General features: G+C 55.7%; 2 protein-coding genes across 4 annotated transcripts in view; one reads left to right on the top strand and one right to left on the bottom strand.

Moving 5' to 3' along the window:
* The window catches only part of GRB7 (growth factor receptor bound protein 7), a 48,264-nt gene extending 40,532 nt beyond the window's left edge, over nt 1–7,732 (bottom strand). Inside the window, exons 1-2 of one of the 3 annotated variants that reach the window (XM_034755807.1) lie at nt 7,140–7,732; nt 406–496 (exon numbers count right to left, since the gene is read on the bottom strand). In XM_034755807.1, coding sequence (XP_034611698.1) covers nt 406–496; nt 7,140–7,295 — 247 coding nt within the window. In that variant the 5' untranslated portion in view covers nt 7,296–7,732. Of the gene's footprint in view, nt 1–405; nt 497–1,069; nt 1,147–6,983; nt 7,111–7,139 lie in introns of those variants that run through there. The other 2 variants (XM_034755809.1, XM_034755808.1) reach the window with 2 other exon arrangements.
* Nucleotides 7,733–10,391: 2,659 nt separating this feature from the next.
* Nucleotides 10,392–12,726, top strand: LOC117869209 (zinc-binding protein A33-like). Its single transcript, XM_034755844.1, has one exon. The coding sequence runs from the start codon at nt 10,951–10,953 to the stop codon at nt 11,995–11,997; it is 1,047 nt and encodes a 348-aa protein (XP_034611735.1). The 5' UTR covers nt 10,392–10,950; the 3' UTR covers nt 11,998–12,726.
* The last annotated feature ends 475 nt before the right edge of the window (nt 12,727–13,201 follow it).

Below are 13,201 nucleotides of genomic sequence, written 5' to 3'. Positions count from 1 at the left end.
GCACTCCAGGGAGAACACAGCGCTTGTGGGGGGCTGGGGCTAGAGCCCAGGGCAGGGAGCCAGGACACCTGGGTTCTATCCCCAGCCCCGTTTCCCCATGTGGGGCAGGGAAGGTGACGGTGAGCCGCCACGCGGCGGGGTTGTGAGGCTCCTTGGGACCCTGTTTCGCGGGAGGGTGTCTCGGCTCCTGTGGGTTTGTCACAAGCCACATGCAGGGCTGGATTTATGCCCTAGGAGCCATTTCAGCGCCCCCCCCCCCTCCCTCCGCCTATAGCTGACTTCTGTATTTTCCATAAAAAAATTAAACTTTTAACCCACTTTTAACTTTTAGGTGCCCCGAGGCACGTGCCTACTGTGCCTAATTGGAAATCCGGCCCTGGCCACGTGCGGCGGGGCGTTCCCTACCTTTCCCCTGGCTCTGAGCGGCGAGGCGGAGCGATCTCCCTCGGATCCAGGCCCGAATCCTGCGCCCCGACATCCCCAGCTCCACATTCTCCTGTGGGAGAGGACAGGAAGGGTCCCTCAGCCCCAGCACACACAGCCGCACCCGGGGCGCTGGGAGAACACCGGGCACCCAGAGGGAGAACCACCAAGTGCGAACAGCGGTGCAAACAGCTCCCCCAACCCTCATGAGCCCAGAGCTTCTCTATAGCCCATGCAGCTCTCAGCTTCACTGCCAGTGAGGGGAGTGGTTAGTGCCAGCGATGGGGGAGCGCCATGGGAACTGAGTGGAGGCCCCCCTCTGGCTGTCTAGATTCTTATACTGCACCCATCACCATGGTGTCTGGGCATTGCTCTTAGACCGTCACTGCATCCCACCAGGCCCTGCCAGTGAAAGGCTCTGGCTCCCCCCAGCCCTCAGCCATGGTGTTGGCTATGGCATTGTATGTGACCCCCCTTTTCCCTCCCTGGTGCCAATCGTCTGTAAACAGCAATGACCCTGAAATCAGTGCCAGGACCCCCAAGGGTGGGCCTGAGGGACCCACTGACCAGCCCCCCACAAAGAGAATTAGCAGTAAAGTGAGAGACTAGAATCCCCCATCCGTCGGGGGCAATGAGCCCACCCTACCTCGCCCATGGTGCCCACTTCCTAGCGCTCCCCTTCCGCGTCCTCTTGTCCTCTCCTAGCAGTTATGACCATTTCTGTTCCAAACCACCGGCCCCAGCTGGGAGCCTTATCTGGGCTCTTGCTTTACTGTAATTTCCCAGCTATAGCTCGCTGCTGCTGCTGGCTTTGTGCACAAGGGGAAAGAGAGACTGAAGAAGAGGGATCCTTTGCGCAGCAACCCCCCCACACACACTCCCTACCAGCACCCACAAGCTCTTGAGGTGCCCCCTGCGTTTTCTGCTGTGAGCTGGAGCACACGTCTTTCTAGACCCCCAGCGAGGACATGTGTTTTAACCGCCAACAAATATCTTTAATCAGAGAATCTCATCTTGCTTATTGACCGTGAATGAATCCAGCCTCAAAGCCTGCCCATCCTTCAAGGCTGAGATCAGTATCTTCACTTTGTAGTGGGGGAAACTGAGGCACAGCGCGCTGAAGTGACTTGCGTGTGGCCACAAAGTGAGTTAGTGGCAGACCTGGGAACGGCAGAAATTCTGCCAGCCAAACCTGTGACCTTCCACCTCACTTGGCAACACTCCTTCACATAGCTGGGAATAGATCCTAGGAGTCCTGGTTCCTAGTCACCTGCTCTCACTAGATTAAACTCCATCCAGCATGCAGGCCCCCAGCCAGAGCAAAAAAGAGCAGTAAAGTCAGCCTATAATAAATTCCATTTTAAGCAATGAGTTAATTTAACTCTGTGAGTTTTTCCTAGGAAGCTAATAAGATTTTAGCTAATCCTGCAAAATCTCACGTTTGTTCCCTGCTGGGGACCAGATTGGAACCTAAATGTTAACATTTGTGCAGTGCCTTTCACTGCGAAAAATCCCAGTCTGCATCACAGGTTGTATACAGAACAAGTGAGGATGCAGCCACCTCTGGGGAGGTGGGGTGAAAAGTAGCGATGGGAAGAGAATAACTTGGCGAAGAACACAGGAGCAAACCCCTCTGATTAGGAAAAGCACCAAGAACGTCCATGGGGGAGGAGCTGGATTTTCTTTCTTTCTTTCTTTCTTTCTTTCTTTCTTTCTTTCTTTCTTTAAAGTCAGCCAGCTGGTTTTTGTAGGCAGCTGATAAAAGGCACTGGGAAGGCTGTGGGGTCCATAAGGCGGTCTCTTTAGCTGTGGGTCTCAGATTGGTTTCCCTGTCATGCCTCCTCCTTGTATGTTAACCCTGCAGCCATCAGGTGGGGAGAGATTGGTTCCATTCCTGGCCCTATCACTGACTTTCTGATGTGGATCTTGGGCAAATCTCTTCCCCTACTCCTTTGTGCCTCAGTTTCCCAATTTTTAAACTGGGGCTGAGGGTATTTACCTGCCTGCCTAGCAAGGGACTGTGGTCGTTAACTGTCTGTGAGTACCAGCCCTGGCTTTTATAGAGGCCAATTCGCACAGACTTGTAGGGCTAGGAACTCGGGGTTAATGACCCAATGATTTGTGACTGCCTGTTCCCAGGCTAGGGTCCCTGTCCGAACATCCCACCCACCCACCCTACAAGTGTCACCTCATCTCTGCTTCCCTGTGGGCTTGAAGCCCCCTGGCAGACGTCTGACACTGTCAGGAAAGTCCACCAGAGAGTGCTGTAGAGCAACATACGGTTCTCTGCTCTGCAACGAGACAGCTGCCTCCACTCCCAGCTCAGCAGAGCAAGAGGCCAAACAGGGCCTGCACCCAGGTGTCCTACCTAAGGGCCCAGGGCGCTGGCGGGAAGGCCGGTAGGAGCTTGTCTGTGCAGGCCGCAGAGCTTTCTTGGGGGCCAGTCTCAGACTGGAACAAACTCCCGTGGGAGCCAAGAGCCATCCCAGATCTCCCCGCCTTCGGCTCCCGGTGCAGCGGGCACTCCTCTGTGAGCTGCACTCGCTGATCTCTGCACAGAGCAGCATGGACGTTCCCCACCCAAAGCCTGCCCAAACAAGCCACGCCAGGCCCAAGCCACCCCCAGGCAGCGGGGAAGAGCGAAGGAACTACATGGGACGGATGTTAGCTGTGTCGCTTCATGCACAGGTGGAGGGTGCTCAGGTACCGGTGATGGGGGCGGGATAAGAACCTGACTTGATTAGCCAGCCTGATGCTAAGGGAGAAGAGGGGTGTATAGGTCCTTTCAGAGGGGGGCGGAAAGTCCCTGAGAATCAGGCATGGGGAGGTGGAGTAAAAAGTTCCTCGGTGGTCAGCATGACACGAGCTGGGTCAGGGCTCTGTCCGCATCCCAGTCCTTGTCACCCACCTACTGGAGAGTCTCAGTAGAGAGGTCAAGGTTCAAATGAGCCCAGGGCAGGGCCTGGAGGAAGTTCTGTGGATAATTAAGGCCCCCCCAGTCTCCAGGGAGCCTTTAGTTTCACCAGGGCTAACTTAATATTTGGGAGGAGGAATTTCAGAGCCAGGGTTGCCACTTGGAGCCGGGCTCTTGCATGGAGTTAATTTGCAGAATGGGGTTTGTCAGACTGGATCAGACCAGGGTCCGGTTAATTCAGTATCCCGGCTCCAACAGGGCCCAACATCAGGCGTGAGAACCCCCCCCAGTGGTCACTTATGGAATAACCCCCATCAGTTAGAGCAGGGGTCCTCAAACTAGGGGTCTGGACCCCTCAGAGGGTTGCAAGGTTATTACATGGGGGGTCGCGAGCTGTTAGCCTCCACCCCAAACCCCGCTTTGCCTCCAGTATTTATAATGGTGTTAAATATATAAAAATGTGTTTTTAATTTATAAGGGGGGGGTCGCACTCAGAGGCTTGCCATGTGAAAGGGGTTGCCAGTAAAAAAAAGTTTGAGAACCAATGAGTTAGAGGCTGTCTTGGACCCTGAAGCCAGCAGGTTTATTTCCCATTCAAAGTTTCCTCCTGGTTATTTTTACTCCTTTCTGTTCTAATGCTGGATATACTTGTTCTCTATGTAAATGCCCAGTCCCTTTTTTAAATCCTGCTAAGCTCATTGATATCATGTGGCAGGGAGTCCCACCGGCTAATCATACTTCATCTGAAAAAGTATTTCCTTAAATCAGTTTTAAATTTGCTGCCTTCTAATTTCACTGACTGTCCAATTACCCCGACCAAACATCACATGCTCTAAAAAGCAGTGCCATGTGCATCCGAGCGGTGCTGGCATTCAGTCGGGATTCAAACAGGCTGAAATGAGAGGAAATCTATGACTCAATCCCTGTCCCAAAGTCCTGCCCAAGCAGAAGAGACCTGGCTGGACCAGTAGATGGGGGCACAATCAGGACTGAGGCTGGATTGGAGCAGTGATGATGAATGAGGATGTTTCCTACAATCCCCAGAAGGGGGCAGGGGTCACCCCAAATTGATCAGAGTGGGGTTCCTCCATCACTACAGTCCTCCTCCCCCAAGGGCCCCAGTGGTTTGGATTGACAAGAGACATTTTACTCTCCCAAGACTCCCAGGCGAATGGTCCCGCTGGCAAAGCAGCAGTGAGATCTGGGTTGCTTTGGAGGCTGGTGCCTGCCAGCCTGCTCTGTCCAGCAGGGAAAGTCAGTCCTGGCATCCCGAGGAAAGAAAAAGCTGTTTATAGCTGTACAATTACAGCGCTGGCTTGGCTGCTGCCGCCTCCCATCCCCGCGCAGCACAGAGGCTGAGCTTAGGTTTCCAGGAACAGAAAACTGCTTTCCAGGAATGTTCAGGATAGCAGCATTTTCAGGCGCCTTCGCAAGCCCGGCCACCCGGGGAAAAACCCGACAGGACATAGCAGTATGGAGCGCCAATCCCCCGGGGCCGGGAGCAGCCGTGGGCCAGGCCTGGCGAGCAAGGGCTGCAGTGCATCAGACCGAGGCTGTTCTTTCGCCTCCCTTCCCCGCCCCATCTCACTCCCGCTAAGGGGCCTGCAAGCCGGGGCCACATGGGCTTCTTAGCCCGAGTCCGCCAGCTCCGAGAGCAGCCATGTTCGGCTGGCTTTGCGTTGTATTGTCCCCCGTCATGCCCAGGAGCAGGGGCTCTGTGGGTTTGTCTACACTGGAAAAAGAGGGGTGTTCTTAACACTGGTTAAAATAGCAGAGCAGACGCTGTCAGCTCAGGTTAAAGCCCGGAGGGCAGCCTGGGGTTGAACAAGCTGCTAATCCCGATTCAAAACTGCAGTACCGCATCCTCACTGCTGCTTTAACCTGAGGTAAAACCCCCTGTTTCTGCAGGGTAGACACCCCCTCCACATGGGTCTGGTGGCAGCAATCACGCAGTCCCCCTGGTCATCAGCAATCCGGCTGGACCATGTGGGGACCGGGGGGAGCTGGGGCTTGGTAATGTGGGGCCTGCCGCCGGCTTTGGCCCCCGTGGTCGGTGTGGCTTGTGGGAATGGGCTCTGGGCTGCTCTCTGGACCGGGCCCAGGACGGCTGCTCTTTTTGATGCCCGGAGGGGAGGGTGCAGGGCCATCAGAGACCATGGACAAGGGCGCCGGGTGAGGAGGACGGCAGCAGCCTGATGCCGCAGCGGAGTGAGCTGGCAGCGAGGTGGGCACGGGGCAGGAGAGAGAAAGGGAGCCTGGGTTACCGGCTTCGGCTCCGCGGCTGATCTGCTGCCCTGGGCAGCTCTGAGAAGCCCCTGACAGAGGTCAGTAAATCAGCAGCACAATGTGCCGTTACCACCGGCCCTGCCAGACGGAGGGCAGGCCTGGCCAGAGCCTCCCCGGGATGTCTGTACTCCACAGGCCGCCTCTGGGCCCTGTGCAGACCCACTCCCACGCAGCTCTGGGTCCCAGCTCCTACAGCCTGGGGTCCCATGTTCCTGGGCCAAACAAGAGCAGGCCACAGCGCTCCCGCTAGCAGCCAGGACAACAACCCTATGCCTAGCCGTTCCCCTCAGCACCATGCATGCCTGTTGCCCCTCCTCCATGCACTGCACCCCCGTCCGTGTACACACACCCGTGAGTTCTGCCCCAGAGTGCGAGGGACTCCAGGCGTCTGCCCAAAGCCGCAGCCGTGTGGGACCAACGCGCCACTGGGCGAGACGGCCAGAGGCGACAACCCTGGAGGGGCCAGACAGAGGATCCCATGGCAGGCAGCAGAGGGAGCGGCGAGGAGGAGGGGATGCAGAGAGGCTGGAAGGAGGCCAGGGGGCTGGGAGCTGGGCTGACATTATGCCTGGGACACCTGCGTCTGAATTCTGGGAGCTCATGAAGGAGCCGCCTCTTGTGATGGGAGGTGGGGCTAAATTCAAGGGGCTCCAGCCGCCTCTGGAGGGGCAGGGAGCTGGAGAAGGTTTGAGATTTGGTTCTGAGGTGGGGATTGTTGCTATGCTGAATCTGGGCTTGCATCCTGGTGTGCCAGCACCGCTGGTGGCTGCTAACTAGTCTCCACACGGACCTGCTGAGGCTGCGTCGTGCCTTGCCGTGGAGATCCTGCTCCCGCTGGACTCCATGGAGAAGGGAGGAGAGGGTGCTACTGATGACACCAGGAACTGGCTGGAGCTGTGAGAGCCCTGCTGATGTAGCGCTGGAACTGCTGTGGTGTGGGCAGGCCCGTGAACACACGCACTTAGTCTATGGCCCCATCGAGCTACAAAGAACTTTCGAGCAACTGTCCTGAATTCAGGGACAGACTGGGCCCGTGTGAACCACTTGATCCCCACATCCCTCCATTGTACAAGTGGAGAAACTGAGGCACAGAGATTTGCCCAACGCAGGTGTCCGAGGTGGGATTAGAACTCCTGGCTCTCAGCCCACACCTCTGCACCTACACGTGCCAGTCGCTGTGTGGGTGCATAAGGATGTACACAAGTGTGTACATATTTGCATGCATACATGCACGCACACACATTAGTGCATGCGTGCACCTCCACACGGGCACATGCATCCGTGCGCACACCCAGGCACACACATTTGTACATGCATGCACAGCCATGTGCACATGCAAAAGATTTACACGCTGGCTTACACGCTGGCAGGGCTGGGTCCCCAGGCCAGCAGGCAGCAGGCCCAGAAGCTCCCAAGGCTGTCCTTTGCGCTGCCCCTGTGGTGTTGTGAGTGTCTAGGAGCAGGTGGGACTCTGCGCTGCAGAGAGGAGATGGCCCCTTGGGGAGGGAGCAATTACCTTGCGGTGGGAGGTCAGGCTGAGTGTCCTATTCTGCTCAGGGTACGCCTGCGCCTTCCCTGGGGGGCTCCGCTTGCCGAGACAGGCGCAGCAGAAGACCACCCCCACGGCCTTCTTCCAGTGGACCAGCCTGCTGTCTTGCATAACCCGATTCATCTCTCCCGGAGCCAATGCTCTTCCGTGGCTTCCACCCGACGCCTTCCCAGGGTTCCCCCACCCCGTTCCTGCAGCTCTTGGGCTAAATCCCAGTGCCCTCCACGTGGCTTTCACAGGCTGCCTCCCCCCTCCTTTCCTCTTCCCCTCTTTAATTGGCAAACGGCCCCATTAACAAGGGCGGACTCCGGGGGCCCAAGCTTTACTGCCATCCGCCCAGCTCCAGTCCCAGTTCCGAAATGACTCAGCTGGCAGCCGAGCGGGCAGCTCCCTTCCAGCCCTGCACACACGCAGCCGCAGCGAGGGCCCCGTACACTTCACACTTGTGTGATGACAGGGCTGGATGTTTCAAATAGTGACAAGACCAGCGCTGAGCCGGGACCTCCCCCCGCTCCGGCTCGCCGGCCTCCGCACCTGCCTGCCCCTGGGCTCCCTTCCTTCTCCCTTCACAACCAGAATAAAGGAGAAGCCAGTTGTTCTGTTGCACGCTGGAATTCCCATGTGCTGACGTGTGGAGCAGCACTTACCCCCGGATCCGCAGACTCCACCTGGTGCCAAGACATGTCATGAGCTATTTCTGTCCGCCAGAGGGTGAAGGGAGGCAGGACGTAAGCACTCAGGTATTCCTCGCTGGCAGGAAACCCTGGACTCTGCCGCAGACTGGAAGTGGCACATTGAAGAGCAGTGGGGGCAGGGAGGCACCATAGGGCACCCTGCTGCTTGCATGTGGGGCTACCAATCAGTGTCAGCCTGGTTTTTCCAGCACCCTGGACCCAAGGGCCTCCTGGCACCTTCAGCCTGCTGCCGAACATATTGGCTGCCAGCGCTGCCTCCCTGCCTTCTACAGAGCGCTGTGGCAAGGAAAGGGTTAATGGCATCACCACTCTCCTCTGGTACCTCACCCTGTCCTGCGTGGGGCTTTCATTTATACCAAGGGCAGCTGCACTCCAGTGGGGTGGCCCCCTCCAGCCATTGTGCTGACACAGGGTGCGGGGGAGCTGGGGTAAACTCGGGGGGTGCTCACTGGTTTGTACCTTGGCTTTGCAGGACGCTGATCCTGGCTCAGGACAGACCCAGGGACCAGCGGATCAAGGTCTCACGTAGGGTTGATCTAAACCCTGGAGATCATGGTGAAACCCAAGTGCAGTGGGCCAGTAGCATAGCTCATTCCCCTCACTCTCAGGGAGGGGCAAGGCCTCCCTTGACACTTCCCGTCCCTCCACCTGCTCAAGTGAGGTGTAAAATCTGGGGCCTGGGCCTGGGAGCATGGGGGGGACTGCGGGGTACAGCAGCACCCTCTGGTTTCAAGTAAGAGTAGCAACCAAATGCGGGGCTCCCGCCATGTACAGGGGTTAGAGTTTTGTTCAGTGGCTTTCAGCAGCCGCACCATACAAATTGTTCCAGCCCCGTCCCTGACAAGCTCTGCTGCCCCTGGTGCCATGGGTGAGAAACACCAGGGCCACTGATTTGCTGTTTTCTCTCCTCTGGCTTTATAATCTCAGAGCTGGATCTGCAATTCCAGGTGCCACCACAGATTTACCAACCTGCAGGGCGAGAGAGGGGTGGATTCTCCATCCCATGGCACTTCCAATTCCACACTGGATGCCTTTCTGGAAGGTGTTTAGCCAAACGATTGGGCTCAGTTTAGGGGTAACTGGGTGAGATTCTCTGGCCTCTCTTATGCAGGGGTCAGACGAGATGATCAAACGGTCCCTTCTGGGTTTCAGATCTATGCACCTATGGACAATGTCACTGTCTCCACACCCTGTATAACGGACCATCTGCACAGAGCAGGGTATCTTCGGCCTGTTGTAACACAACTCCACCTACTCCAGAGGCAAACGGCAGGCCAGCGGAGGCAGCCTGTGGCTTGAAGAATCTGCCCCTGGCCGCTGGTTTTAAAAGTTTAGCTGGATTCCTCCTTACCTTCCGCCTTTTGCATCGTGCACAATTGCTATTTGAGGCAGCTTCGTCCCACACCCAGCAGAACCTATGTTTAGTGCAAAATAAATCTGGCCTCGATGCTGCCTTGCTGTGGAGATTTCACGCACCCACAGAACAGGAGGCATTAGGGTGAGAGAGAGGTGAGTGTGACGGGGATCCCCGGGATGCAGCCTGGGACCGTGGGTCCTCTATGTCCCCTTAATGTTTCAGCCTGGGCTGTTTTTCACAATGCTTTGCTAGTGACAGCAGCAAACCCCGTCAGGCGCTGGGATCACTCAGAACAACCGCATGTGGAGCTCCACACCCAGCTAGATGGCATGAATGCTGCCAGAGCCACTCATGAAACACACAGAGAAAGGCACCAGCCAAATCCCCCCAGCTCCCAGCCCTGTATCTCAGGAATATACCGTCCTGCACTGCTCAAGACAAGCAGTGCAAATTTATTAATTGGTTCACCACTTCATCAATGGAAAGTGGATATACACCAGCCTTCGCAAAACCTGAGCAGGTTTGCCACACACTTCATACAAACTCACTGGTAAAGATAAATAGTACAAGAAGTTTATTGCCCCCCCAAAAAGGTAGATTTTAAGTGATTATATGGGATAGGCAAAAAGTCAGAGTTAGTTACCAAAATAAATAAAATATAAGCACACGCAGTCTAAACTCTCAACCCTATTAAACTGGGCAACATCTAGATTAAGCAGTTTTTCTCACCCACTGGATATTGCAGTCCTTAATATACAGGTTTGTCCCTTAAACCTGGGCCAGTCTCCTCTGTTGGAGTCTTCAGTCTTCTCAGTATCTTTGTGGCTTGCAGCACAGGTGGGGGGCAGGAGAAAGGTCCAGCATGTGGCCAGTGCCAATGTGTTCTGTTTTATGATCTTAGTTCACGTGCTGGGAGAACACAAGTTCGGGCACGTCTTGTGGGCCTTGCTTGTGGGCCAGGCAAGGTTGAGGAATTCCACTGGTGTGGCCTTATGCAGGTGAGTCATTGCATTGTAGCTCCCTTGCTGGACAATGGCTGGTGATTTCTGTTCAGCGGGTTACCTCCCTTGTCATTGTCTCTGGAGAGCTAGGATCTGGGTACCTCCCAAACCCACAGCATATTTTAGTGAAAACCATACAGGACATTCTCATAACCTCATGAATTGATGATATACATATTTAGATGGAACAATAGGTTTCAGCCGATCGTAACCTTTCCCCTGATACCTCACACAGCCTGCTTTATATGCAAGATCACAATTATATATAAATGAGGACTAGGGGGGTTACAGGGCACTCCCCATGGTATAGAATGTCACAGTAAGAGAATCCAGATGTGCTCAGATGGCAGGCCTGGTGGGCATTTCAAACTCAGCCTTTATTCCACAACAAACTTTGTACTGTAGATAGGGAGAGGTCGCCAGCCTTTGGCAAACACCAGCAGATTTCACAAGCAAGAAGTACCTGACTGGGCTCCTCCCACTGCATTCAGGGGAAACTGAAACTTAAGCTCTTTGCAGGGAAGAACTGGGAACCAGGACTTGTCCCAGCGCCAGTGGGGCTGGGCTTTGCAGTACGTTGCTTCCTGTGCAGCTCGGACAGCTGTTGTCTTGAGGAAGTGCAACCCTGCTGGAGTGCTGGCAGATCCAGTTGTGGGGAAACACCACCGCTAAATTCCCATCAGTGCAGCTGAAGCAGCAGAGGGAAGGAGGGCAGTGGCTCTGCCATGGAGGCTCCTCAGAGGCACCCAGTGGAGCAGAGTGGTGGCAAAGAAATGGAAGACGTGGTCTGTAACTTCCTGGAAGCTCAGGAGGGTGTGGAAAAGCTCCGTTGCTCCTACAAGAAAAGGATCCAGGCTACTCAGAGTGACCTGCAGTCCCTTCAGGAGGAGGTGATGGAGGACTTCCGGAAGATGCACAGCTTCCTGTATGCTGAGGAGCGATCTGTGATGGCCAAGATTGGCCAAGAAGAGAAGCAGGTACTCAGCGGCCTGGAGGCCAGGGTGACGGAGATCACCAAGAGGGCAGCTTGTGTTCTGGAGCTAATGGATTACCTGAGTGAGGTGGAGGACCATGATGGGCACCTAATGGGTATGGCTGATAGCCAGGTGGATCATCTAAAGTCAGAACTGACCAGGCACCGCAAGGAGCTGAGACACTTTAGGCCCACAGTCCTCTCCAGCCCTTCTCTGACGTACGTGGTTTGCAGAAGGATGCTGGGGTATGTGATGCGGTCTGCACTGGAGTGCCTCACCCTGGACCCTAAGACAGCCCATTCGCACCTGCAGCTCTCTGAGAACCTGAAATCGGCAAAACTGGGACCCTGTGCCCAGGCTGTCCTGGAGAGCCCCCAGCGCTTTGAGCCATGTCTTTATGTCCTCTGCTCTCAGGATTTCCACTCAGGCAGGCACTACTGGGAGGTGAGCGTTGGGGGCAAAAGCAACTGGGTGATTGGGGTAGCCAGCCACTGTGTCAACCGCAAGGCAACGGAAGATCTTAACCCTGAAAATGGGTACTGGGCCCTTCGGAAGATATCAGGCAACCGTTACTATGCCCTGTCCTCACCCCCAGCCCTCCTGACCCTGGATTCCAGCCCCACGAAGGTGGGCATTTGCCTGGACTATGAGAGCGGCAGGGTTGGGTTTTATGACGCCGAGTGCATGGCAGAGATCTGCACCCTCAGGGGCAACTTCCAGGAGCCGTTGCACCCTTTCTTCTGCCCCGGCCTGGTGCTGACCGAGCAGGACTATGAGCCTCTCCGGGTGTGCAATTAGAGCAGGGAGAGGGAGAGCTGGCAAAGAGACCTCTGCCACCCTGGTTCCCTAAGCAAATGGGGGGTCTGGATTGGCTGAGAAGTAAACTATGAAGTGAAGGTATCAAATCACTGAAAGGAAAGAGGAGAAATAAACTAAGTGCAGCTCTGTGACACCTGGGAGTGTTTCATTTGTGTGGGGTTCGGGGTGTGAGTAGGATCCCTGCGTCATCTGCAGTGATGTCCCATAGCCCCCTGTCCCCAATCTCTGTCCTGATGTGACAAATGAGCTTGTGGTGGTATCGCCGACCTGACAGATTCCAGGATCCTGAAACAGGCCCCCAAAGATGATGAGATTGGCTTAAAAAGCACGAGATTTAAAACAAAACAATTTTGGGCGTTGTTTAATCTCTCTTCCAGCAGCGTGGCCTTTAGGGGCCATGTTTAGCTGCTCTCCACAGCCACGGGGGCTAGAAACATACTCTTTTTTTTTTTAACTGAAAGCTGAAATTCTCGCAGTATCAGTTGACTCTAGGAGCTGGGGCTTGAAGAAAAACCACCAAATACTGTAAAATCGCAACCAATGGCCAGGCTAATGTCATTGCTGGAGGTAGCAAAATATTTCCTGGGGCTTGTATTTATTAGGGAAATTCAGATGGATGTCCTGAGGTGGACGCACTCACGCCAGTGCATGTCCCTACCGGAGGGGCTACAAGTGGGTGAAAGTTTGTCATGGAAAAAATGGTTCTTGGAAAGATGGGACAATTTGGTATGGTTGCCAACTTTCTAATCGCACAAAACCGAACACCCTAGCCCCGCCCCTTCCCCAAGGCCTCGCCCCCTTCACCGCCTCTTCCCTGAGGCCCCGCCCCTACTCACTACATTCCCCCTCCCTCAGTGGCTCGTTCTCCCCCACCCTCACTGACTTTCACTGGGCTGCGGCAGGGGGTTGGGGTGCGGGAGGGGGTGAGGGCTCTGGCTGGGGGTGCGGGCTCTGGGGTGGGGCCAGAAATGAGGGGTTCAGGGTGTGGGAGGGGACTCCGGGCTGGAGCAGGGGGTTGGGGTGCAGGAGGGGGTGAGGGCTCTGGCTGGGGGTGCGGGCTCTGGGGTGGGGCTGGGGAGGAGGGGTTAGGGGTGCAGGAGGGGACTCTGGGCTGGAGCAGGGGGTGAGGGCTCTGGCTGGGGGTGAGGGCTCTGGGGTGGGGCTGGGGAGGAGGGGTTGGGGG

This window comes from Trachemys scripta, chromosome 23 (genome assembly GCF_013100865.1).
Source record: "Trachemys scripta elegans isolate TJP31775 chromosome 23, CAS_Tse_1.0, whole genome shotgun sequence".
NCBI classification, from domain to species: Eukaryota; Metazoa; Chordata; order Testudines; family Emydidae; genus Trachemys; species Trachemys scripta.
The sequence above is the reverse complement of the archived record's forward strand: the minus strand, read 5'-3'. Positions and strand labels throughout refer to the sequence as shown.

Bases quoted from the DNA above. Each gene is read 5' to 3' on its own strand.
- LOC117869209 (XM_034755844.1), top strand. From the start codon at position 10,951: ATGGAGGCTCCTCAGAGGCACCCAGTGGAGCAGAGTGGTGGCAAAGAA.